This window comes from Malurus melanocephalus, unplaced genomic scaffold (genome assembly GCF_030028575.1).
Source record: "Malurus melanocephalus ecotype Western Australia unplaced genomic scaffold, MMel_1.1 scaffold_40, whole genome shotgun sequence".
Lineage (NCBI taxonomy): Eukaryota > Metazoa > Chordata > Aves > Passeriformes > Maluridae > Malurus > Malurus melanocephalus.
The window spans coordinates 228,196-255,834 of record NW_026623272.1 but is presented as its reverse complement, the minus strand read 5'-3'; the positions used below and the strand labels follow the sequence as shown (position 1 = coordinate 255,834).

The following is a 27,639-nucleotide window of genomic DNA, read 5'->3' as shown; positions in this document are numbered from 1 at the left end:
GAAATAAATTATTTTCACCTAAACATCAATGCAATTCCTCTCATTAAATTCACCTTCACCTAAAAACCAACAGTAAAAAGTTACCAACAATTCTAGATAATACTGGGCTCCCTCTAAAGGACGGTGAAACTAGAACTCACTCCTCAGAAGTTTAAAAATTAAGTCACTGCCATGTAAAATTCAACTATGTAAGCTAGCGGCGGCGGCGGCGCCAAGGGGATCTCGTAAGTTCTTAAGAAAATCCAGGTTAGCACGTTGGGCTGCAGCCAGTAAAGGTCCAGCTGCCCCCATTCCTCCAGTCTGAATAAACTCATGGTGAGGTTGTGGGGTTAAAAATGAAATAAAAAGCAAGATATTGGAACGATCTCCGCGCCATCCCATCCGTGCTGCGCTGGAGTCCAGGACAGGCAGGATTTACTTTCGACTTGCTCRGCTCTTGGCAACGCTGTAACCTCGCCTCAGGTCCCTCTTCTTCACCTGATCCCCCTCTGTCCCTCACTCGTTTCTGGACATAAAAGGCAAAGGCAAAGTGCAGCCCTGGGGATGAACAGAGCCAGACCTCTGCCAGCGCAGAAGAGCCCAACAACAGTACACTATTTCATGCTGTAATCGGCGTGAATCAGCGCTTTGCTGCACAATTCATGAATTCAGGTTTTTCTGTGTTGTGTAGCCAGACAACTTCATCCACTGTAAGAACCTCCCAGCGACGCTCCCCCAGCCCTTCAAGCCGCCCTACRTCACACCCTTGGCTGCTGAAGGAACAGGGACTGAGGAGCCTGCTCGTCTAACACATGGCTTGCTGCAAGCTTCTAAGCTTCCTTTCCTCGGAGTRACTGCCCCTGATCTCGAGCAGAACRTGCCCGTGCGCTCCGTGACCTGCACCCACAGCTACCTCAGAGCAMACCTCCCCCAGCCTCTGCTGTGCAGTCAGCCCCATAGCTCATGCCAGCTGCAGAAATCATGCCCGTGGTTTAGAAATTGCCTTTTGTTTGTGGAGAGGATCAACGTCACATAGAAAATATTACAAAAAAGGTTAATTTGTCAGCTGTCCAAACATTATTAGACCACATGCTTTATACAGCAGAGAGGCAGCCAGCTCACTCGGCAGCACAGCCAGCTGAACTCTGAAGAGACACTTTCCTGCTGGTATAGAAAGCGCAGGGTTTTTTGTATTTAATTTATTTATTCAACGTTGCTCACGAGGAGGAGGAAGGAGGGGCAGCGAGCGCTAAGAGTTTTGCTGCATCTGAAGTCTCCGTTCGGCGGCGGCRGCGAGGGTCCTGCGGCGCAGGGTGACGGCGTCGGCTGTCGCTCCCTCGGGCAAAGGCTTCTCTGTGCTCAGCTCCTCATCAGAGGTTTTGTTTAAGTAACGCCTGAGGGAAGAAAGGAAAAGATGAGTGAGCAGAACCCACTTTATTCTGGCTCTGAAAAATACTTCCCCGCAGTCATGGAGGGCTGGAAGGCAAACCAGCAGGAAAATGCCTCAATAGAAGTGCACACCAGCTATGCGCTCCTAAAAAAGCCCATGTCACCTACAACAGGCTCTGCAGAGYTGGCAGAAGCTTTTAGGTTTTGTGMAAGATCCTTGTGCCTGTGGGAAGGAGCCAGTTCCAAAGGTCAGGGCTGTCCTCTCAACTCRGAGCAATTCCCAGCAGGTGAGTTACTGATTCCCTCTGTTCCCATGACTCCACTCCTCAGCCTCTGGCACTGCCTACCACAACAAGGCACTTCCTGGTGACAGTGGCTAAGCCCTGACAGAAGGGGCACTAGGGCTGCAAAGTGTAAGGTAAGGCCAGAGRACAAGGAAGCTGATGCCAGAGTTAACATCCCAGTGAATTTTCACACTTTAATGGCAAAAAACAGTAGTTTGAAATTCAACAGCTCTTCAAAGCAGTAAACAGAAAGTCAAAAATACTTTGTCTCCATAAAAGATGTTTTTTTCAAATATCAAGGAAAAATTAAGTCCAGAAGCAAGTCTGTTTATAGACTTGTAAAAGGTGTGAAACCCYAGGTATTTATAAGGCATTTCAGTGTGAAAAACAAAAGGAGCACCAGTAAAGGACTCGGAACTCAGTGGGGTTGTTGTAGACCYTCTCAGCAGTGTCCCTGCGATGCGAAGGGAGGGAAAACATTTGTTAAAAACATTGCAAAGCTTTTTCTACATCACTAAAGTGCTTTTCCTTGTCTGCTTTATCAGCAACTGGATGCTAGTAAGGCCCACCAATATGACTGGAATTCCAGTAAAAAAGCTGAATTCTACCTGTAACAGCTATTGCTGGTTGGGCCAAATAAACAATTCAAATTGGTCCCTCTCTTTTCAGCTGCTGACTGGCTGGCACTGAGCTCCTCTGGTGAGGTCTAGTAAGGCTCACCTGTCAGCTCTGTGCTGCTTAGGGTTCTGTATCTGGAAAAAGTGGTGCCTGACAAGAATTTCAGCTGTAAGAGTACAGGCAGTGAGAGCTGACACCTGTGCCAGGGGCCAAACTAAAGACCACTCAAGGACTCGGCACAAGTAACCCGTTCTCACTTAGTACATGCTCAAACTAAAGCCCACTGAAGCTGGAAAAATCAGCCTCTGATTTCAAAGAGCTTTGGATCAATTGCCCAGGAAGCTGCCAGCACACTGGGACACAAGATGCTGTTTCAGAKTTGGGTTTAGCAGTGTCAAACAGCATCCTGAGCCTGCTGTGGCAGATGCATTCATTCCTCTACCTGCTTTTTGCATCAATCCAGGCTCTCAGTGGTCCCAACCCATTTGAAACCCATTCTGGGGGACTCCACCTGAGTGGCCAGGCTGGATTTTTAGGAAGGAACATACTTTCGAGCTTGCTGCAACAAGTCCTCCTTCCGCTGAACCAACATTCGCTGCCTTTCATCGGCTGACTTGGAAAAGCGACTTCCCCTGGCCTCAAAATCTTCTGCTTCATGAGGTTCTGCTTCTATTTCACTGAATTCCACCATCTCTTCCAGTCTGGAGTTCAGTTCAAGTGGCACTCTYTCAGTCTAAAAGAAAAGGAAATAAGGCATAAGTCTTTGGAAAATTTGGGCTTCTTTGCAACAAAACAACAAAGAACTGTCGTTTTCTGAGGCACTGGAAGAAACCAGAGTCTCACCTGCTGTACCCAATTCCCTTGGGTCCCTTTGAAAAGCCCAGCCAAAAAAAAGAACAAAGCTATTTCAAACCATGCTCAAAAATCCTGTATCCTATAACACTGTATCTTTTATGCCATGTTTGAAAGTAATGTCAAAGACAAACATTAATTACTCATAATTAATGCTCTCTGAAAATGGGGCATTTGAAAGTCAGATTCTGCAGCTGACTTGACAAGTGATGCAACAGTAAAGAGTTGAAAAAGCAGAAATCCACATACTAAGGAAAGAATAACAAATGAATTTGCAAAGATTATTTGCGCTCAAGAAGGGAATTTATGAGGCTTCGGTTCACTGGGTTCTGCAGCACCCAAATTATCCTGTTTTAGACTGCTGGAGCAAGGCTGGCAACTGTGCCAAGCACCGTGTGCCAAGAGAGGAGCTGGCAGCCCCCACATGGCACCTCTCCCCCTGACAGCCAGCTGATAACACTAACATGAAAACGGAGCTGATGGATGATGGTACTGGGTACAGCAGCACAGGTGAAACAGCACCTTCTGATCACACCCTGTCACACAGGATCAGATCAGCCCTGCACGCAGAACCACCATGACTGCCAAGCATGGTGGCATCAAGAAACAAATCACCTCAGTAAAGGGCTGAAGGGTRTAGCCATCATTTAGTATCCCAGAGCAAATCAGGCAAGTGGGATGCTCCAGGAAGTACTGGCCAAGTCAGCCCCTACTGCCCCGATGGCCGATTCCATGAGCAGCACAGTGAGACTGTGGGGTTGCTGCTCCAGCCTGACAGCCCAGATGCAGCAGCATCACAGTACAAGACACAGGTTCAGGCAGCCAATGTGCAAAACAAGTTGAGTCATCCCAAAGCCCTGGAGACAGGCCAGTAAYGCCATCTCCCTGACACAACGCCTCCAGAGAGCAAACACCAAGACAAATGTCACTTCCCATTAGGCAGGTGAGCCAAGCAGAAATCCCAGAGCCAAGTCAGCGCAGCACGGACACTGCAACCTCAAACACAAGTACGAGTGTTCAGCCTCTCTCAGCAAAAACACCAGAGCTGGAATTTACCAAAGGGCTCCAGTACCACACACACCAATGTGCACTGGGATAACATGGGGCACCACTGGGCTGCCTCAAAGCCACATCCCTGAGGAGGGGAAGGAGAGCTCCACAGAATGATCCCATGGACTGTACCTGGGGCCAGGATGACCTTGGCAGACCCAGTGGAACAGGAATGGAGCAAYTGAACTGCTGCTCCCAATCACCACACGGGTGGGCAGGGAAAGGGGAAGCTCTGCTGGGGAAGCAGTGAGGAGGCCGCTCATTGCAGTCAATGCCCAGACAAGATCACTTAYTTTTCCCCCTGGGCCATTTGTATCAGAAGATGCAAGTTGGCTCACCTAAGGTTTGGGGGCTTTTCATAGAATTACAAGGATTCAAGAATCAATAASCGGAGCCTAATCCTCTATCTGAGCACAGGAATGGTTACCAAGGAGGTTTTAGAGACAAAACTATCACAGCTAATTGCAGCAAAGGTAATGACAAGCCTCAGTAATGCAGCAGGTCACAGATGCAGAAGTTCATATAATAGAGAAACTATTCCTCTTTCAGGTTCCAAGAGAAAAGTTTCATGAAAGCCATGGGATGCCTCAGAAGTGTTTCTAAATAGTCACCAAATACTTAAGCAAGGGAGGGCAAATGGGATAGGGATGGAGAGGAGGCAGAGCATTAGGCACATCACTGGAAGCATCAGCATTCCAATGCACAGCTGGAGAAAAGCACAGGCACAGTGTCTCACTAAGGGTACAGGCCACGACTGATAGAGGCTGTCTGTGCTCTGAGCATTATCTCACAAACCTGTAACATGATTTATACCATGATGGTGCTCAGAGATGCCTCTCAACTACCTTACATTCTATCAGCACTTACTCCCCAAAACAACAAACTACAATTGGGGGAGAAAAAATCAGTTATTATCTTAAGACCTTTGAACTCTAAGTAGAATGAAGTCATAATATGACATAAGGCTCTAGGRAAATCAACAATACTCATGAAGAAGGTTGCTTTTATACAAGCATCTTAGCTGCCCTAAGAAGTGTTATTTCCAACAAGCAGAACTGATGGGTCTGGCACTTGCTGTTGGAGATCTACAGAAGATTCTCAGTGGGTATGCTGACTAAAAAAAAAAAATAAACCAGAGGTAGAATGCTTGTAAAACTTACTCTAAGGCTGCAGCACAAAGGAACTGAATTTTCCATGGTCTCTCTCGGAGACTGGGTCATAAGGTGTCAAGGTCTATCTGTCCACAGTTTGGAAATTCAAGTCACWCTCAGAGGAGATAATGGCAACTTCTTATGTCCCTTCCTACCTGTCTTTGTACCATGTGAGAGCACTTTCCCTCAAGGAGAAAAAAGAAAAGCAGATGATCCTCTAGAGGGGCACCACACTCATACCTGATTTATCTGCCTGAGTTAGCTCTGGTGTGAAATGCAAGGAAGGGCTGCCACCAACCAGACCTGGTAAAGAACCAAGGGCACCTACCAGTCAAGGCAGCTTCTGATTGTGTTTTCTGCCCATTTTTATGCCAAATTACCTGTGTGACAGTTCCAGTATCCTCCTGATCTGTACTGTGCCTTTCCACTGAGTTGTTCAATGCAGGTCTAATGCTATCTGCACGCTGAAATGCAAACATCATGGGTTTAGTACAGWGTGGGAAATGGCAAAAAAACCCGAGTTCTTTTAACACATTCAAACTCTGCCCTCTGCAACGTCAGGCATTGTGTTCAATTTAGAAACAGATAAGTTAGCAATAAACAAATGCTTTGTGTTGAAAGAGAATTCTCTCTGCTTCCCCACATGCAGACTCCAGATAAAAATACTATCTGATGTGCACAGAACCAGAATTCAATATTCTTATTAACAGAAACATTGTCCCCACTCTGCTTTACTGAAATCTRCTGGCACTAATTAAGAACAAGGCATCATTTTGCCGACTTTCTTTGCAGAAAACCTTCCTAAGTGGTACAATTCAATTATCTGTCAGCAGAGAAATCAACTGGAAATGTTCTAAAAGCTCTGCACAAGAGAGACGGAGAAGAGCTGCTTTAACTGAGCAAATATTTATCTCTTGTCTAGCGAGGACATTTTCAATATATTTTTGGTACATGACTGAATACACTGCATTTACAGAGATTTAAACAAAGGGGAAAACAAATCTCAGATGCACCAATGCTTCAGCTTGCTTCAYTCCCCTCACTCATTATTAACAGGCTCAGTGCTGTGATAAGAAAGAAAGTAATTTTAGGTGCACAGTGTTATGACTCACCTGTGTGGGGAAAGGCACCTGGATGCGCCCTTCTAGGATGTTGTCAGTGGTGATCTCTACAGAACGAGTTAGCTGCAGATCCTGCAGAACTAAATGATAAGGAACCTGAGGGAACATCTCCTGAATCTGATGGGCCTGGAGAAAGCAACACAGTCAATATCAGCAGTAAATAGAAGTTAGTTGATAAGTATGTCAACAGAAAAAGATTAAAAATATTATCAGCTCAAAGATGCTGCTTATGATATGCAAAMCCACACAGAGAAGAAAAGAGAAATAAAACCCATGCTGGCATTGACTTACAAGGCACTATGATGCCTCCACTGAAGTCAACAGAAAACTGCAACTCCTAGGGAGACACCACATGGCCCTGAACATTGCCTGTAGATGCACAAAGGCTTCAAAAGCTTCTCAACCCYCTTCTTATGAGAGCCTTTTTAATAAAGATCTATGCAAAACTCAYGGGTGACAAAGTTAGATCAACAGCAGGAAGAAAAAAACAATTTTACTTCGTGTTAGATTGGTTCCAAAAAGGTACTGATAAGGACAAGTGGAGTAAGTTTTAATAACCCTCTCCCTCTAGCCACCTTGCCTACAAACCAGTTTAATAGGCTCTGAAAATTCAAGTAAATGAAACTGAGTTGTCAGGAAACTGTTACTACTGAATTTCAACTTAGTTAAAYAATATCCAAATTAAGTAAGTGAATGTATGAGGGCAGACAAATGTTGGGCTTTTACAGTCCAACAACTAGATTTCATTAAATATTAAAATCTCTATTTTCACTAATGCCCACAGTCATGGGGGGCAGGGGGGAATAAGAACAGCAATAAGAAAAGRAAGGTGGAAGAAGTTTTAAGAGCAAAGCAAAAACTATGSACCAACTGACAGTGACTTCCAACAYAGGCAACTACTGCAAAGCTAACTCTCCATTGTACTAACCTGTGACCAAAAYAACTGATTTAGCATTTCAGCCTCTAGCTTTCCCCTCAAAATACTCCCCTAGGCTTTTGTTGAGTAACACAAAGGAGAATTTCACTTACTTGCTATTAAAAATGTGTAACACTTTAATAATTTGCTAACCTGGGCTTTTTCATTAAAGTAGACACTTTRTTATAAGTTGCTACTGTACTTCTGATAATACACAACCCTAAAAAAACATTACTCATCCTTAACAAAAGCCCATTTGTGTCACTGTGTCCAGTAAAAGAAAAATTAAACTGACCTTAGATGGAGAGTTCTGCATATTTAACTAATAAATTACCTGCCAACACCTTATTGCTCCCTCCCTGCCCTGCCTCAAACATACTAAAAATAGTGGCCTTATCCTGGTCATGTTTAAACAGAAGTAAAAGCCATGGTAAAGACCTGATATTCAGAATATTCCATCGCTTTCATGAGACACCTCACTGAACATTTATTAACATGGTATAGAACACAGTAGGTTTGAAGAACTCAAAGGAAACAGCAYTTCTCAAARAAACTGAAGTGTTTCATGAGSCCACATCCTTTYCTTTTTGTACTACATTAAAGTGTTYATGGATGAAATTTCATCCTCTACATTTCTATCAACATCATGACTCAGCAAAAGCTGAGGGTGCYAAAGAGCCCACCTCTCACTGGCAAGACACTGGAACTGCTATGTTGAAGCCTAGAGCTATTAAAGATTAAAAAAATAAATCAAAAGCTATAGAATGAGTGTGATCAGTTACCACCTGACCAACAGCTAAACTCTCTGGTTACAAACTCACACCCCTTGGTACTGCAAGCTGTCAGTGAAGTACTGAAAAAGACCTGAAGAAGTTGCACCAAGTAAGGTGAGAAAAAGTGCCTCTCTACCCAGGAAGTACCCGTCATTTTTCTTCCTCATTCACCTACCTCCAAACCTATTCTTTTGGGCTGGCACATTTAAAACCAAATACAGCCCTAACTTCACTAAAATTAACCTTCTCACGCTCTAGAAAACAGCTTTCCTGTAGTMTTTAACCACTGTTTCAAATTCCTTCCCCTTTATGTTCTCCACATCCACGTAACCCTTTCCCCTACACAGCACAAACAGGAAGGCTGAGGTGCAATCTTACCATCACATTGAGCTGGGAGTTGCTGGCCTGTGCAATTCCAAGGATGTTGGTGGTGTGCATCACTTCCACAGAAAAACTGGGCAGCCAGCTGGCAATTCGAGAGCCTGGGAATAAGAAATCACCAAGAAAGTCAAGAAAGAAGATGAGGATCTCACCACACCAAGTACTTCTACGTGTATTTAACATAAATCTTTATATTCTACAAGGTATCTGCAGGGAGTTCTGCAGTGCAATCTATCCCTAAGGTCYCCCAAACATGGAGATGGCTGGAGTGAATCAGTAACTGCCAATRTTCTCTTCAAACACACTGTCATAGTGGTTTAACAATCTGGGAGCTGGAAAACGATCAAGGAAACAGCACATTCTTGTTTCCTTTTTTTAATGTTCCTATAAAAGTGAAAATTAAAATAATCCAGAGTCAAATCCAGTTCTGGAATGTATTAATAAATAGAGCAATTTTAYAAAAAACAGGACAGCTTCTAAGCAATCTGAACCCAGGCCCAAAATGGGTCATCACTGAAAATATTACTTCAAAGGGACACAGAGTAACTGAACAAAGAGACTGCTGCAATTGTGTGCTTCAGCTCAACAGAGTAGGCACATGGGTGCCTCCTCCTTCTGTGCTGCCACTTCAGTAAACACAGGCTTTGCTCTATGCCACTTCTCCTTCCATCTCCATGGTAATTCTGCAGGYCTCCAAGCCACAGGAGAGCACTGGGGAGGACAGTCATCAAAAATACAGTGTTATGCTAAATATAAATGCCCTTTGGAGACCTAAAGCACCCCAAAAGTGGAAGCCATGCAGAAGCTATCAGACAGTCTCCGTGTACCTGGAAACTGTCTGACCCTTCTCTGCCCATTATTCTCCCCCCACAATCTCCAAAAATTGCAAAACAAGCACAGATGAGGAACGGGTCACTATGTCGGTTTGCAGCATCTCAGCTGCCTCCTGGGAGCTCCATAAGGGCTAGCCCAAAGYTGAGTATTTGCAGTAATGAAATCTACTGAGAAACACCAAGACTGCAATCAAATCCTGGGAAACTATGAAAGACAAGCACACATCAATATCAAAACTCTAAAAAAAATCTAGAAGACAAACAACATAAAATTGTCTTTTTCAAAATAAATGGTCTCCATACACAGAACTTATCATGGCCTGAAATCACATCTGCTTTCTGAGTACTTACAGCACACTACTAAAAAGCCCCAAACATGTAAAACTGCTGTGGTTACATGATTCCTTCTGAAACTAATCTTCTGCACCTAACCAAGCATTGCAAGTGTCTTGTAAATTGAGAGACAAATGGACTTCTGTCAACCACAGATTAGCAGGGCATAGRGGAAAGACTGACTTTTAGACTGCACCAGAGGGCTTTTTTTCCTCTGACTGTCACTCATTAACCACYACATGGTAACAAAAAAAGACACAGGAATTTCCCATTCCGCTTGTGAATGTGGCACACAATGAATAAATGCCAGTAATTGAAACTACTGACCACAACGAATCCAGAAAAAGGCAGCACTTGTACGAAATCTTTCAAGAAATCTCCACAGCTCTGGGAAACCTCAGAGACACGTGAGAACTCTTGCAAAAGAACCATCAGAAACACAAAGGTGTTTGACAAACACAAGCAGAGCACGGTTTGAGTTTCAGCTGAAGCACAGACAGAATTCCCTTCTAYAGAAGGCTGCTCCCTTTGTTTATTTGGCCAACAGCAGCGGATGGCAAACCTGCTCAGCTCACCGTCAAAGTGGAAGAAGTGATTGTGCTGGTTCAGGCGTGGTCTGCCCTCCGCTGCTGCCACCGGGACCAGGTTCTCATCCAGATTCTCCCTCTGGTGATCCTCCCTCACGTGATGGCTGTCTGTGATATTAAGAGACATTCTGCAGGTGGGGCAAGATGTGTCTTGTTCCAGCCAGGACCGCAGGCATGAGCTGACAGGAAAACAGCAATACTGTGGTGAGCTTGCAGCATTTTGTGAGACACCACTATCACAAGTACATTAAACTGCTGTAGCATATTCTGTACACAGAATATCAATATAAACATATGGACTGCTCAGAGATATCCTTCATGAGCTCCTGATGACTCTGGTATAAGTTTCTTATTTCTTTCAGCTGAAAACACTCAGGTGTTCCCTTTTTATAAACATGCATGCAGATTTATCACAAACTTAGAACACTCTCCAAGTTTGCTGTCCCTCTAGCTCAGAACAAGCAAATTTTGCCTGGAAGGGAAAACAAAGTATCTCTTTTCTCTCACCATTCCCAGCTGGAAAAGGCAAAAAGCAACTGGACACATAGTTAATGTATCCTCATGCATTTTCATGGCAGTTCTGCCTGTGATGAAGCAATGGCACCTCCAGTGTTTTCAAGTTGCTTTTCAAAATACCAATACCCAAACCACRAAAGTCAGTACCACTGCAGGAACTCTCTAAACAGRTTTATTAATACCARCAATTCTGTGCCATTARAATCCTTACTTAATTCTGAACATTRAYTGTCCTGCAGARAGTGAGAAAAGTTTGAAATGTAGGTTGATTCATGCTGATATAACCCAATTTCAGTATTTGTTCAAATTAAATTTAATTTCCAGTGTGGAAGAACTGAATTTCACAGGGCTGAAACACTTCTCAATATTATAATAAATACTTCACATTTGCAGGGTGGGTTTTTTTCTCCAGAAGTTCTCAAAACACTTTAGAAAGGTAAACACACACAAAAAGATTAAATAAACCCCCAAATTGTGTATTTGTAAACAAAACGAAGGAACAGATCACAGGTTTGGGGTGACATAGCAAGGGAAAATCCCTAACTGCAGGACTATGGTGAAGTCAAGGATACAAGCATTCTGTCCAATTCCTGAAACTTTGCCCAAGTGTTTTCCATCATATTGCAATGGAGGGATGGACACACAGTGATGGGTTTCCCAAAAAAAAGCAAAGCACCACAGTTAAAATCTGCCACCTTCCAMTACCTTGGTCACCAGCACTGTCAGGATGCTGGCACTGGCAGTGGTGTCCAATGTCACCTCCCTGACCACAGGAAAACTCTGCCCACAGCAAACTCACACCTCTGCTAGAGCTGTACCCCAAAGATCACTTGGGAATCACCCAGAGTTTCCCAAGCTGCCACCACGCTGCTGCTGCTGCTGCTCCTCAGTGGCTCAACAGCTGAGATGCTGGAAAGGGCACAACCCCGTGTCAGCTGCACCAGCACCAGATGTGGTCACACCCATTGTGTACCACACAGGCAGAAGGGCTTGGTCACCCACAGCACCTCAAAAGGAGGGCCAACACCAGGTCAAGGCTGACAAYCTTTTAGAGCAACAACTCTTGAAATTGTCTGCTTCCTTGAAGGTAAAAGAGGGATTTTCTACATGCCTAAAAGATTCAGACACCTACTCCCTTTAAATTTMCTTAATATTTAGGCACAGGGTTGATCTCAGCAATGTAATCTTCCCTTGCCACCTTCTGTTTCWCTCCAAATAACTGATGGTGAAAAAAAAATCCCACATAATTAAGACTGGACACAGTGTTCAGTCTGCTGACAAAATCACCAGGCTTTTATGAGGAGAGAAACCACTCTCAGGTTGTAAATAGGGTTATTAGTTACATCTGGTTTTATATGGAAGCCATCCACTGTAACATGTTCCCTCCCTAAAAGCACCAAGGACTGTAACTTGCTTCAGAACTGTAATTGCTTCAGGAAAAAAAAATACAAAAGGATCCTTTTAAATACAGAGAAAATGCCTTTCTGAAGAGAAGACCCTGGGCTTCTCAAGTGCTCAGCAGGTGATTAAATATTCACATGATTCAGTAGCAGTGGAAGAGGAGTTTCTGCTATGGAGGCACATTATCTCATTAGAGACTTCTTGGAACACAGATAAATATTTATGGCAAGGTTTGTCATAAATGACAACAAATTAGCACACAGATTACAACCTCTGGTTTGACAGTTACCAGAAAAGTGAAAAGCTATTTACAGAAAGTAACACCACAGGGGCAATTTAACTGACCTGTATATTCATCACATGGCCCTCCAGAAATGCCTGATTCAATCCCTGTATCTCCTTTCATATTAAAGCACAGGCATGGAAGTSTAAGGACTGCTACCAAAGATCCAAGCAAAGTCACATCCAGCTCAGCACAGTGTCCACAAGCATCTGCTGCTRTTCACTGCTGATGAGCAGACAAAGCAGCATGTAGAGAGATCCTTTGGCCCAAAGTCTCCCAATGAAGCTGCTTAGGGACCATTTCTGCTGATTTGGTTAACTGCTTTTACAGCCTGATGGGACTCATTGCCCCCCTTGAAACCACAACTTCAGACCWGGCCTCCAAAACTGTCCTGGGGGACTCACCACCATCTAAGGATGCACTACATAAAAATATTCCCTGTTTTCTCCTTAAAGCTTGTATCCAAAAGGTACTTAAGGATCCAGCTCMAATTTTCTTCACCTGAAAATCAACACAACCTCCACACAACAAACCTACCGACTTGTGTCTGAGAAACTCAGCACTAGCTTCCCACAAGCTGACAAGGTGTACATTCTTGGTTTGGGGGAAAAGAAGTGCACCAAGTGGAACAACTCAAACATGAACATGACTGGAGTGAACAGGACTTGTACTTTTTCATCAGAAGCAGACCACAGTGACTGTGGCAGCAAGCACCCAACAGCTCCCCTGGTAGCTTAYTATTTGTCAGCCCACTGTAATTTCAGCCATGCCCATCTATCCCTTCCCTTCYCAGCTGGGTGCACCCTTCTCCAGCTCGGACACATACTTGTGGAAGAGATGSCCACAAGGGAGTTTACGGGCAGATTGCATGGAGTCCCAGCAAATGGCACAGTCATCATTGTTCACTGCCAGCTCCTCTGGCGTTGCAACCGCAAACCTACAAAGAAGGAGGAAGAGACAAAATGAAWGACTACACAAGCTCAGAATGGCCTCCTCTATAGAGAATCCAGCACTGAGTAAACTTGACCCTCCACGTTATTACAAGAGTTATGCAGGTGTGTTATTCTTTTGCTAACGCAGGCTACACTGCAGAGCAACAGACACATATATATCCCTCTGATGCCTTTGCGGGCACTTTTTTTGCACATATCCTCATGCATCCTAACTGCAAAAAGCTTTGACTTAGTACCTTCCAAGAGACAATTATATGATCATTTTGTTGAGCTCCCWAAGTTATAATCTGTATAGATTTGGCTTATGTCATTTTTCTAATGAGTTTTAGTAGCTGTACCCATTACATTGTCTCTTCGAGATCATAAGCATTTATGGTCTGACTAATTTTGGCCTCAGATTCTGCCAGTCCCATTTGTCTTGACTTTTTTCTCTTTTATTAAGCTACAGTGCCACTTATGCAGTTACTACACAGTATCCAAGCACGGACAATATAGAGATGAGTAGTGTAACAACATTCCACAGCACTGCTGGTGTGAAATGTACCCAAAAAACATCCACATAAAGGCGGCCAATGGCAGCTTCAGAAGGAAGCTAGAATGTGGTTCTTCCAGCACAATCAGAATGACCAAAACACATCAAGTCGTTCAGACAAGAAGTCTGTGGCATATGCAACTCAAACAGCTTTGTGACCAGCCCAAAGGAGTTCAGTGACTGCATCTTATTGAAAAGAAACAGTGCAGTGAGGGTGAACTTGATTATGCAGCTCTTAACTTAATATCACAGCCATTAAATGAGTTTTCAAAAAGAAAACCTTAGGTATTTCTAGATAAGACAGAATTCTCCATCTGGACTACAGCAGCAGGAATCAGAATTAATCAGATACACAGAGGCCCCAAAGTAAAACAGTATAGTGATGTACAGAAAGAGTAAAACTCCCTGTGGCTCTTAAAATTTTTAGGAACAAAGCTGAATTTTAAAAACAATGGATCAGAGATGCAGTACTATCTGGCACAATATTATGTTTTAGCAGGAGTCCCAATTTCTCCATATTGCCTCACTARAAGGGAATGGACTAAATTACTGCCAAGGTGCTCTCAGCTCCACTACAAACACAGAGTCTGTTTAGAGGTAGCTTCAGCTTTAATAAACACATAGGTAAAGTTGGGCATGTTTAATTAGTATTTTGAGTTCATTTTGGTCAGTAACTGAAGAGTATGGTCTAATTAAATTAAGAACACTGATTTCTACCACAGCCAAAGCCAGTATTTGACAACTGAAACAGGCAGAGCTCTGAAGAGCCTCTGTCACCCCACTACAGCAGCATGCAAGAGAATACATGGACCAGGGAGTTCACTTTTTACCACTTAATAYATTACGAGTAATACTGCCATTATACAAGGCAATCCTACACATCTGTTAAAACCAGGAAGAGTGTCCCCAGTAACAAATAAAAAGGRTAAAAACACACTCTAAGTGTAGAGCCGTGTCAGGTTTGCAAAATTTCATCTGTCCATCTTACATCATGCCACTGTGTGTCAAAGGAAGTAAAAGAATCCCAACTTCTTTCTCAGGATCCTCTCTCCTAAATCTACATAAAGACTGCAGAGCAAGTAAGGGGCTCACCTGGCTTCCATGTTTCCAACCACACGCAGGTAGTTCTTGTGCCGCCGAATTCGCCGCTGCACCTCRTGGAACAGGTAGCGCAGCTGCATGAAAATCACCAGGCTCGCCATGGACAACCAGATATTGCCAAACAGCTTGGACAAAAAAACAGAGCAGGGATTAGATACAGGCACCATGAGAAACAAGAAGCTGCAACAGGTCTGAAGAGATGACAAAATTAAGAAGACAGCCCTGAAGAACTTTCCTTGGGTCAATTCAGACCAACCACACATGTTCAAAGGTATTACCACTCATCACATCTTCAGATACAATTTTGGCAGTACAGCATTTATAATAAGGGTAAACTGTATTCAGTCCTTAGCATCCTTAGCATCCTCAGCTTAGCATCCCCTGCTGCCAATGAAAATACTTCAGTCTGATATTACTCAATAAAAAAGCTAATTAAACACCTACTAAACAGATAATTACACACAGTAATACTCCTTAACAAAGTTATTTGTGATTACTCCAACTACACAGGAGGAAAGAATGCCAGAATCCTCCCTCTGTATTTTCATCTCTATTTAAGTAACTTCTCTATAATATCTGGTTTCTAAAGTAAGCCAAGTATCTAAAATATGTATACCCAATACCCTTTAATTTAAGGCCAGTCTATTTGCTCAGCATTATGTTCAGTATTTCGTACCAGCATATGAATATGATGCATCAAGTCCAGGGAAAGCAAGGTTAGCTCCATGACAAAATCTGTGTAGTAGACGTACGTTCCTTTGCCCTCCCAAGTTCCTTCATGGTTGAGATCCCAGAGATGAACTACGTATCTGCAAGAGTGGTGAAATTAACATTGTTATCTTTTTTCTTATACAGCATCTCCACAATTTGAACTATTCTGTCCACTTTTCAAACCATTTCTGGATATGGATTCTTTGGCCTTGCTAGGCCCTGTGCCCGCAGTCTGTGCTTTCCCCAGCGGGACTTCTTTTAATATTACTGATCTCAAACAGCAACATTTTTAAAAAGTAAAAAKCAGTCAATGCTTAGCCCACACTGGGACTACAGCCACCACCAGCTGACAGAAAAGAAGTAGCATTTGCTAAAAGYTACTTCATGTACTGAAAGCCAACCTTAGGATTATAGTAACTACAGAACCACATTTTTTCAGCATGTGAGGTGTTTCTCAGGTGAGTCATWACAGCTTGGTGTCAAACCTGAAATGCTGAGAGTGATCTGCACAAAGAGGCTCCTGGGTTACACGCCATGTCCTACATATGTACACACAGGTGTGTTACAGGCACACATGCATGTGACTTTTTCAAAGCAAAATTTCAGGAGACCAAGAACAAACAAACCCTGCAGAATGACATTATGTAACATATATCAACCCTCATCCAGCAGCACCATCCACCTCAATCCATGCCTCAAGCTATCAGCACCTACTAAAGCTATGCATACATTGCAATCCCCCTCTGTAAAAAGCATTCCTAAAGTGCATTTCCATCTGTAAAAATCATTCTTAAAATGCTTCTATGCTTATTTAATCCCTTGTACTATCCAATATTTCTGCCAACTGTTTACTAGCTGGCATTAAAATAAATGTTCCTGTAACTACTTAAACACCAATACAATCTTCTCGTCAAATAAAGGCTTCAGGATAAGATACACACATCACTCAAATAAAACAAAAAAAAAAGCCAGTCAGTTGCAAAACTAGTGCTTAAAAAGAACACAGGCTAAAATTAATCACCTTTGCTCATCTCRCAGAATCCTGCAATGGTTTGGGTTGGAAGGGATCTTGAGGATCATCTCGTTCCAACCCCCTTGGCTGCCCCATCCAGTCAAGCTGTGACCACTTCCAGGATGGGGCAGCCACAGCTTCTCTGGACACTTGTTCTGTCAGTGACTCAACAATCTCACAGGGATGATTTTTTTTTCTAGTATCTAATCTAACCTTTCCCTCTGTCAGTTTGAAGCCAGTCCCTCTTGTCCTATCACTCCATGCCCTTGTCCAAAGTCCCTCTCCAGCTCTCTTGGAGCCCCTTTAGGTGCTGGAAGGGGCTCTGCAGTTTCACCAGAGCCTTCTCTTCTCTAGCCTAAACAACCCCAGCTCTCTCAGCCTGTCTCCATGGCAGGTGCCCCATTCCTCTGAGAATCTCTATGGACTYTTCTGGACTCACTCCAGCAGGTCCACATCCTTCTCATGTTGGGGGCCCCTGAGCTGGATGCAGCATTYCAGGTGGGTCTCAGCAGAGCAGAGGGGCAGAATCCCCTCCCTGGACCTGCTGCCCACACTGTGGGGATGCAGACCAGGATGTAGTTGAGCTTTCAGGGCTGCAAGCACACATTACTGGGCCATGTCACCAACCATTCACCAACACCCCCAAGTCTTTCTCCTCAGGGCTGCCCTCAATCTCCAAACATTCATTTGCAACTCAGTGAGGTAATTACATACACCTCTTATATCAACATGTTATATGCACTACCTTCCTGAATAACCATCCTGTGAAACATAGCCTACTCACCGTAAAATAACATGAGCAGTTCTGACTGTCACCAGTAGAGACTGCAAAAGAGGAAAAAAAAACACACATGAAAAACATTCTGGCAGGGACAGTGGTTCAGATGCAGGAGCTCAAGGGCTAAAAYAYRAAACACATTTATTGCAGCYTGAAAGTTCCTGTGAACCAATGSTYACTATAGGTGACTCYGTGYACAATATACCCRTGACAATMATGARGMTTATAAATMAATATGGAAGAAATTGTTCCCAAAGACACKATGCCACTAAAGCAGCCACCAGTGTTACTGCTGTTAAGTGTCATTTTTTCCTGACCACACATGACATACTGCCTTTTTCAATTATTATCACTTAGCAAGTGTTGAGACCACAATCCCATCAATAACCTTTCCTCGCCCCACTTCTTTAAAAAAATAAAACAAAACTGGAAGAACTGAATAATAACAGAATTTTGAGAAAGATGATTTCAAACAGTTCTATTCCTTTGCTGAGATGCAAATGCTGCTAAAGTAACTTTTCTCTTTAATCATATTTATGTTTCTGGGCTAAGTACAGAGAAAAAAACCTGAGTATATCAGAAAGTGTAAGATCAGAAGCATAAAGACAAGTCACCATAAAGATAACTACATTTCCATGGGCTCTTATCTGCTAAGAGAGAGAGGTCCCATCACCTCTGTCTAATCCATTAAGCCCTCATTGTTCCATCTCTTCACTGTACCCTCACAGTCAAAAAAACAGGCATGCCTCCCCCAGAGACTGMCCATACCACCCTGTAGTTAGCAGGGGCCAAGTGACACTGAGATGCAGGGGATTTACAAYGAGCAACTGAAACCACTTCTGTGGAACTGGTCTGATGGCATGCCTTCAGCAAAGTACTACAACCAGGACAGCAGAGCTATCAAAACCACTAACTTCCCAATGCAGCAATAAGCTGGTTGTTTGAATATGTTTTTCCATCTGTAAAAAGCATTCTTAAAATGCTTCTATGCATYACCTAACCCTTTGCAATGCCCAACATATCTATCAACTGTTTACTAGCTGTTTTTTAAAAAAAGAGCAAAGGTAGACAGACTGGACACTGCTTGTTATACTATAATTAACAAACATCATATATTAAGGCAAAAAAGATTAATGTTTACTCAAAAATACAGACAAGTCCTTACTCAGTTTTCTCTAGGCATTTGTACATTTCACATCCACCCTTTGCACTAAAGAAAATGCTGACAAGCAACAGAGAACAAGGGGAAGTCTACCTAAAACACAAGAAAAACATCTATATTGCTTTATTGAACACCCTGAGGCATCAAACTAAATCAATGTTTGCAGTAGAGAGATTAATAGTTTAATGTAACTTAATGTAATTCATTCACACCAATGGAATACACTTGGCAGGGTCCCTCTCSAGGAGCATCACGCAAGCCACCACCGGGAAAACATTTCAGTCTGAAAGATTTAATGTTTTTTGCTCAGAGCTTGAAGTCTGCCATGAGGTATCACTGCCAGTACCCAYAGAGAAAGAAAACTAAATGTTTTATTCCACTCACGTGAGTGGTGGATATTGAAATCAAGGAAACTACTCATGGTTGCCCAGTCCATACAGGGAATATTGAAAATGTTCAAAAATGGCAAGATATTAGACAAGCTCCTACGAGAAAAAAATTAAACAGACTAGAAYTCTTTTGCTTAGAAGGAAAGGCAGCAAAGGGACAGCTGAAAGRATGACAAAATCACAAATTGTATGAAAAGGAGTACACAGGGAATGACTCTTTGCATATTTTCACCACAGATGTACTTGATAGCTAAGAACATTATTCCTTCCCCATGGCACGGGCATTAGAATTAGATGATCTTTAAGGTCCCTTCCCACCCAAATCATTCTGTGATTATCAAACAGAAGATTCAGAACAATCAAAGAGCTCTTTCATGTACACAAAGCCAAGCAAATGTTGAATTTGTTGCCTTTGGATATTACAGAGGCTAACATACAAACAAGTGAATGATCAGACAACTTTCCAGCGTACATCTGGGGCTATCAACCCAATGGGCTTGTGCAGCCCCCAGCTCAGGGATGTTCTCAAACACCAGTGGCTGCAAGCAAAGCTGGGAGACCCTTCCTTCTACATTCCCCACAAAGCTCCTCGCTGCCCACCAGCAGCATGGCACTGGAGACCCCACACTTAGACTGAGCCACTCCTTTGTTAATCAGCACACGGAACAGCTCCCACCAAAATGAACAGCTGGGCCCCATCCTGCATCCCAAAACACTTACAATACCACACAGCACAGCCCTAAGGAGGAACACAGGCACCACAACACTCCCTGATAAACCTACCCTGAGCTGGTGCAATGCTGATAATCCTTCTGCCAAGCCAAGATAAGAGACACRACACCAATGAGACCCCACCTTTCAGAGACACTGTTAAATCTTCCAATACCCTTCCACTGTTTAATTACAAATCTGGTCTTGCATATTCTCGTGTTCAAGGAAAAACAAAGCGATGTATTAAACAAWTGAACTGTGATGTGACAATCATATTCTCCTGGTATCAGTTGTTTTCCTTCCTGCTCCCTAACTCCAAGTATGAATTCAAGATTGGAAAAGAAAAATTAATTGTACTTGTTACTCGTTATCTGAACTAAGGATGTGCTAACACAACATACCTGTGATTATACTGCATTCCTCTCCTTTGTTTAAGATTATCACTTCCACAGACAGAGTGCAACAACCCACCAGAACATCAAAAACATACTGATGTTCACTCCACAAACACATTGATATTTACTCCACAATGCAAAGGGTTCAGGAGTGTACAGACATGCCTTGCCCATCRCAGCTGAGACATAATTTGTTACACAAACATAAGCAAATCCCATGAGCATGCCTTAAGGAAAGGATGGTAATCTCACTCCTTTTGGGGAGAAATTAAATAGAAAATATAACCTCAAAGAAAAGGCTGAAATGCACATTACACTTTCATGCACACTCTCTCCCTCTCTCAGCGCTTTTTCACTGACCCTTCTTGCRATGCTCATGATGCACAATCATTACTTTTTCATAAGCTGTCACTTGATTCCAGGATCATCTTATGGGTTTATCCTCTCATTCTTCTCTTCAGACTAAGATTTTTTTCAGGGTTAAAGGCTAAAGAGGGAAAGCATGCCAATCTGGCTACCTCTACAAAACAAGGGAGGATTTGTTTGTGTCTTCAAAGTTTTTTCTTACATGAATTAAAAACAAATCCATTGTGTACCAGGATACCCCCAAGTGAGGGGTCAAAGGCAAAGCAGAAACCACATGTACGAAGGAAGTCTCACCTCTGCTGCCATGAAAGCCAACGTGTGCATGCCATGRGTGTAGCCAACAACTCCACAGACAACTGCTAATCCACAGCAGGACAGGAGCATGGCTATGAGCAGGGCCAGCACTCTGACGTGGCTGCTCATGGGTGTTGTAGGAGAAAAGGAAAGCTGCAACACAAATACATAAATACATGATAGGTTTAAAGGAGTATTTCRTCCACCCTGTCACCCCAACAAACAGACCGCATTCAGAAAGATCTTTTGCTTTCTAGCATAAAACCAATTTCACAAWGCAATGTAGTAATGAATGATGAAGAATAAAGCTAAACCCACACAACATCCCAAAGCCTCATTCATGTTACTGTCATTTACRTTTACTTCTTAACAACTAGTTACATTTTTTTATTTACAATTATTATGATTATTTGAGCAAATGTTTAAATCACCTGTGCAAGAAAACCAGACGCAGAAGTTTCTGCACCAAATTCAGAGCATCTGCTTAGGATTAATATGCATTTTAGAAAGACACCTAACCTAATAGAGTCTTTGAGCAATGTTTTGCCCATTTTTCACSCAACAGCTGATCTGAATTTGCCCAGCTTGGTCTTCCATCCTCTAGTTCTTTCACTGTCATCTTCTGGAAGAAAGAGACATCTATCCCAAAAAAAACTTAAGCTAGAGACTGCTGGACAGACTACTGAAAAACAGCTGTCTCATTCAATAGCCTGCAAAGTGTGTTAAATGTCTAAACTACCTTAACAGAAGGCTACACCAAGTCTGTCTAAATCAAAGGCAACCAAAGGACACTTGGTCCACCCTCTTTTTTCTAGGGCAGGATGGGGAAGAATAGGCAGGACGAGGAAAGAAGGAGTTGCCCAAAGCCTCACTCTGATCTGATCAACAAAGTTGATTCCCATGTTTTGTTTTCAAATGGGTTCTTTCTTAGTTCTTTGTATCTGGTTCAGCTGTACATGCCCCTATCTTTGCAAAGCAAATCATACAAATATCATTTGTCCAAGCAAAAAATTACTCCGCATGCTTTGAATGCAAAAGGAATATACGGATTTCTTCCCACGTGACCTTTGCTCTTTCTTTGCTCTCAACAACACTAAAAATACCAGATGACTTGTTCACTGCTGTCTAAATTTTCCTAATGCCAGCCAATCCAGTTTCAAGTTTACGTGCTTAGCTACCTGTGAATTAACATGCCTTACTGGAGGGACACTATTAAAAAAAAAAACCTGCAAAGTACAAATTTACAAAAGAAAAATTTATGGATTCAATTTAGGTCAAACCTCTATTCCAGAAGAGAGGTACGTAGGAAAATGCAGGCCCATTATAGTTTAAAAGCCAAGATTTACTGTATAAATTACAGCTCCTTCTTTCGTACCTAGTATCAATTTCTGCATTTCTAGTGAATTTATTCWTGGTATTAACAGAAAGTAGAATGTAGCTCAGAGAGAAAATTGCACTGTATATTGTAAAGAMACAGTCAAAATTCTGTATGTCTAAGTGAGTGTGAAACCTGAGTACAGAATCTGCAGAAGTAGGCTCCATGGGCCAATCCTAAAGGGCACCAATTTAATGGATGTTCTGTTGTTAAGATGTCTTTACTAAGGAGAGCTATGAAGCTATCTCATGCAGTTATGTAATAATAATTACAGGGCACATATAAGGAGCAATTTATTAAAGAAAATAAGTATCTTCAGCTCCATTTGTCTCATGGGAAAACTGAAGGAGTAAGATTGACATTGTACTYTAAAGCAARTATTTGAAGCTACTGGGAAGTGYRCATGTTCAGCACCACAGGGTGAGGAAAAGTTCTAAATGATCTGTTTGTACCTTATCATGAGCCATTGCCTGAATCAGAAACAGTATCTGCATGTCCCAAAAGACAGCCCTTAATCAAAACTTACATATTCAAAGCGATCCTTGCAGAGCTGAACCATCAGATGGAGAAACACAAGTCCAGAGAACCAGAGGCACCACATCACCACTTCTTCCACTGTCTGAACATTTAGCACWCCAAAAATGAAGATAAACTTGTAGAAAATGAAATTCCAGAATTTATCCTTGAGATGCTGTAATGGAAAACACTTGGTTACTGTAGTGAAAGCACTGGCAATCCACACAGAGAAGGAGAGGAAAAGAGGAAAAGGGAAAAAGAGAAAGGAAAATAATAAAAAAAAAAGATTGAAGTAGAAATGCAACAACACAACTAGCAACAATTAGCTAAAGTCTGCTGCATACACATCTTCAACAGTATTTTTTCCCTTATTAAGCTAAGAAATGTATTAAAAATATTAGCAGACTTTAATATCTATCTAGTCTTTTGTACCATGGCAGCATAACTGTGCTACACAGCACACAATGCAGTTTCCTGCCAGATTCCTGAAACAATGCCCAGCACAAACCAAGTCTGATTTCAGTTTGTGTCTTCATGCCCAAGCAACTCAGATACCAGGCTGCAAACACAAAGTCCYCTCTGCTRGAAGAACTGCCACAATTGGTTATTWTTCAAGATGCCCAAATCACCTAGCACCTTGCTTCCAAAAACCTGCCAAAAAATATGGATGATTAAGAAAAGATGACAGAGTCTGTTCTTAAGAATCACAATGCCTACAGCGCAGAACGAGATGGATGAGCAATGAAAATAAAACGATTCCCACACATACTCAGTATGAAAGAAACAATATGATGTTCTCAAGCAGCAGACAGCAGGCCAGATTGGAGGGGATAAAAAAAATTTATGAAACAAAATGTTTTGTTAAAGAACAYGATGAAATCACTAGGAGTTTAGTTAAGACAGGCCCTGAATTCCTTCATGATGCTGTCGTTTTGGGCTCACCAGTATTAACAACCAGCTTTCCTTTACATGACAACCAAGGCAACTCCCACTGTCCAAACACAAATGGATCCACACTGCTATTGCTTTTCACTTCAGTTTTTAGAGGGTAGAGAACATCCTGACAACTATCACTGGTTAAAATTCCACATCTTTATAGTCAACATGGACTGGAAAGAAAATCTGGCCCACTGCACTTTGATAGTGCCTTAGTTTCAACCCCACTCAGACTCTACGGGATGTGAATTACAAATACAATAGGCTTTGAAAGATCCACGGTTATTAACGAAGCTTTGTGCGCCTCAGTTCTGCATGTCAAAAATCATCATGGCCTGATTCTTCCTACAGAACTGCAATTACAGACTTCAATTTCTTAATATGGGAACACACTCCAAACCACTGCTACTGCATTTACACAGAGCAATGTATGCATTTGCCTTACTTTTAAAAAAACATATAGAGAGTGATACTATTCAAGGTCCTGCTGCTGCTTCCACCTTCTGCAGGATCCTGTTTTTTAAAATTCTGGGCTTTAATGGCTCCCTTGCTAAATTTTGACAAACATCCCCAGATAGCCAARAGCAGGTCTTAACAGCCTCAGTTTTCAGCCCTGGCTCACCTCCTTTCTCTGGGGATTTTCCTGCCTACTCCCTCTTAAACCTGAGAGCTGATAAACCTTCAACTCAGCATATGAGGATGGAAAGCACTTCTCCAGCAGTCAAGGTACAAAACAAGAGGGGCCTCAAGACTGACAGTGCTGACAACTACTAAATGCAATGAAGAAATGTTGCCAGGTGCAGATAGTATAGAGAAGAACACGTTACAAGCACTTTRAAGCTAGGTGCATTTGTAAGAAATCAGAGAGAGTTCATTAAAGAAACAGKATTTTCAAGTTGACTGTGGGTTTACAAAATAAAATAGRAAAAAWTCCCTYAGAAATAAACTGGAAGCTTGTGACCATGGATATACTAGCTAACCAAAGATTAAGATTTATGCTGTAAAATTTACTTTTCTTGCRCAGTTTCAGCAATTTCATATAAAAATCACACTGTTTGCCATGTTCCAGAGTTTCCTTGTTTGCTGTCTCACCTGCCTCTCACTGACACGAAGAGGACCAAACACCATACACTGGATTAGCTTAGCAACCAGCATCAAAAAACAGCAGGCAGTGTTCACCAGTACCTGGAAAGAARTAAAGCAGTCAGTGACAAATACTTTTGCCCTATTTAGAAAGAGGGAGAGAAGAGGAATGAATGAGTCTAACAAAACCTGCCATTGTTCACAGAACAGTATTAGTTGCCTTTTTTTTCTGGTGAAATTTAAGCCTGGCCTCTTCCAAGACACATGAAGTAGCCGATAAGTCACTTTACTTTTTTGTTCTAGAAATACTAACACAGTCAGTTTTATATAGCAGTACAGCCAACAAACTGATCTACCTCTTCACAATAATTTCACAATTAGCAAATTTCACAAACAAACATGGGGACAAAACTTAGAGATTACCAAAATGCCCATTTTGTTTAACATACGRCAGATGATAAAACTCCAGCCTGAATCTGTCATTACAGTAAGAGGATTGAGAGGTTGCCTCAAAATATGCTGAATAGCACACACCCCTTCAGTAACAACATTGCTTGAGGCTTTCTTGGGAAACTGCTTTAYAGCAAAGGAGCAAGAAGCAGAACGTATGGGCCTGGGAAAACTGCTATCTCACATTTGGCAAAGACACTTGTAATTAACTTTTGACCTAAGCAGGATGCTAAAAAGGTRAGAATGTGGATGATGAAGAAGCCTCGCCTCGTCACTTCCAAASGACATACAATAAACTTTTCCAGGACTCTTACTTAAGGTCCTGAGACCAGGTTTCAACAGGRTGACTGTGTTTGGTATATTAAAAAATCAGCTTGCTTTGCCAAGCAAGGATGTTGTGAAGCAGATGTCCAACTGCTCCACCTCTGAGTGACAGACAGATGAAAAGTTCAACAGCAACAACTCAGCAAGGCTTCCAATATCCCCTTGTTGAGCCTTTACTTGAACTACAAATCAGTAAGCCTAAATTTATAAACCATTATGAGGTTTGGGTTTAAGAAGATACAGAAATATTTGTTTCCTTAAATGGTGAGAATGTTTCCTCTTACCTACAAGACTTTAAACGCTATTTTCAAATAAATAAATACATTACAAGGCTTGGGCTCGAATACCTGACAGTCCCTTACTCAGATTTCTGGCAGAGCAGGTCGGGCAGCGCTTGGCAAAGCTTAAGCCCAGCACCTGCCTGGGACCGCGGCAAATGCTCCCAACAGCTTCACCCAAACCCCCGGTCAGGACGAGCGGGGAGCGCTCGGGGAGAGAAGCACAAGCCGCGGGCTGAACTCTCGGGGCGCTCGGCTCTAACGCTGCCCCGCTGCCCCGGCCAGGCAGGAAGGGAAGCGGCTGCGGGGGCGGCCCGGGACGGGCAGGGGGAACCCAGCCGAGCCCTCTCTTTATACCGCGAGCAGTTTTCAAACAACAATAACGAAACACCCCCCGGAGCCGCCCGCCTCCCCTCGGCCGCGGGGAGGTGGCGGCAGAGGCCGATCCCGATCCCGATCCCRKYCCCGCAGGCCGCGGGCCCGCAGGCCCCGCCGCCGCCCCGGGCTCACCCAGACGCAGAGGCTGTCGGAGAGCAGGTAGTAGGCGACGTCCAGGGCCCGCGGGCCGGCGCAGCGCTGGGGCTCGGCCGACTCGGTACCCGGCGCCCCGCCGGGCGCCTGGCTGAGCGCACGGTAAGCGCTGAGGCCGGCGCCCAGCAGCGCCAGRGCGCTGAGCGCCGTGTAGGTGCGGAGGCTGGGCCAGGGGAAGCGCTCCAGGAACAGCAGCGGCATCGCGGAAACCTCGCCGCCGCCCGGCCCCGGCCCGCCGCGCTCCCCCGGCTCAACGCCCGCCCCGCCGCCCCTCCCCGGGGCCGGGCGAGCCGCCCCCACTGGAGAAAGGAAAGAGACCGGGCCCGAACCCCCCGCCCCAGCTCCGGGCGCCGCGTTCGCCCGTCACCCCGCGCGCTGAGTCACGGCCGGGGCGGCGCTTCCACCGGCCCGGCCCTGCCCCGCACCCCCCCGCGCCCGGGACAGCGGCCGCACCGCCGGAGCCGCGCGTGGGGGAATTGGAGGGGCCTTCGGGAGCCCCCAAACCTACAGGCAGGGTGTCAGAGCAGAGCGCGTAGAGACTGCAGGAGCAGTGCCCTTCCACAGGCAACCTGGAACAAGAACTAATCTCCCAAACTATCGTGTGGTAAGGAAGGTGACAGGTGCTGTTAAGTGCCAGGGCTCAAAAGCTGCACTCTGCTCCTTGTTCTTGTACCATCTGACTTCCAGAATTCCACCTGCCCTTCCTTACTTCCACAGGCAAAARGGATTCTGTTCTCCACTCCCCTGCCAGCTTTATTCCCCCAGCTAGCAACTAAGAGACCAAACATTCTACTCACCATGTGTCTTGGGCCTTCCATCCACAGGACCAAAATGAACAGCCCTTCCACTACCTTTCCCAACATTTGTCAGTACATTTCCCATACTGCACAGCTTCAATTTGACCAAAGCACCAAGCTGGCAGGATTGTTCTGTAYATCACTTACCAGTGCAGATGGCAGCAGAGCCAAGCACTTTGGCAAGATTCAGTTCTCTTGGCAGCAGGCACTCTCAAACCATGCCTTTATAAAAGAGGACAGTGCACAAGCAACAGTGCATCTTCTGATCAGTCAGAAGTTGGAAAYAAATCTTTCAAAGACTCATTAAGCAAAATTACAGACAACTAAAGGCATTGGGAAGTGTCACATCCAGCTGGAGTTTACATTTAGCCAAGCATGTAAAAAATCTAGAATTAGAAAGGTTAACATTACTACCTACAAGAGACTGAAATGTGAAGAAAAAGCAGAAGTGTAGGTATCTCTTGCAGGATGAAACAGC

At 43.5% G+C, this 27,639-nt stretch overlaps 1 protein-coding gene across 1 annotated transcript; it reads right to left on the bottom strand.

Annotated features, from left to right (window-relative positions):
• Positions 1-424: 424 nt before the first annotated feature.
• AMFR (autocrine motility factor receptor) lies at positions 425-26,628 on the bottom strand. Its single transcript, XM_057364563.1, has 14 exons — positions 26,344-26,628; positions 24,791-24,883; positions 22,773-22,937; positions 20,872-21,024; positions 17,561-17,601; positions 15,730-15,862; positions 15,045-15,178; positions 13,294-13,404; positions 10,256-10,446; positions 8,512-8,615; positions 6,436-6,570; positions 5,704-5,787; positions 2,819-3,003; positions 425-1,373 (listed from the first exon to the last, which is right to left on the bottom strand). The coding sequence occupies exons 1-14, from the start codon at positions 26,563-26,565 to the stop codon at positions 1,229-1,231; spliced, it is 1,896 nt and encodes a 631-aa protein (XP_057220546.1). The 5' UTR covers positions 26,566-26,628; the 3' UTR covers positions 425-1,228.
• Between the last annotated feature and the right edge of the window lie 1,011 nt (positions 26,629-27,639).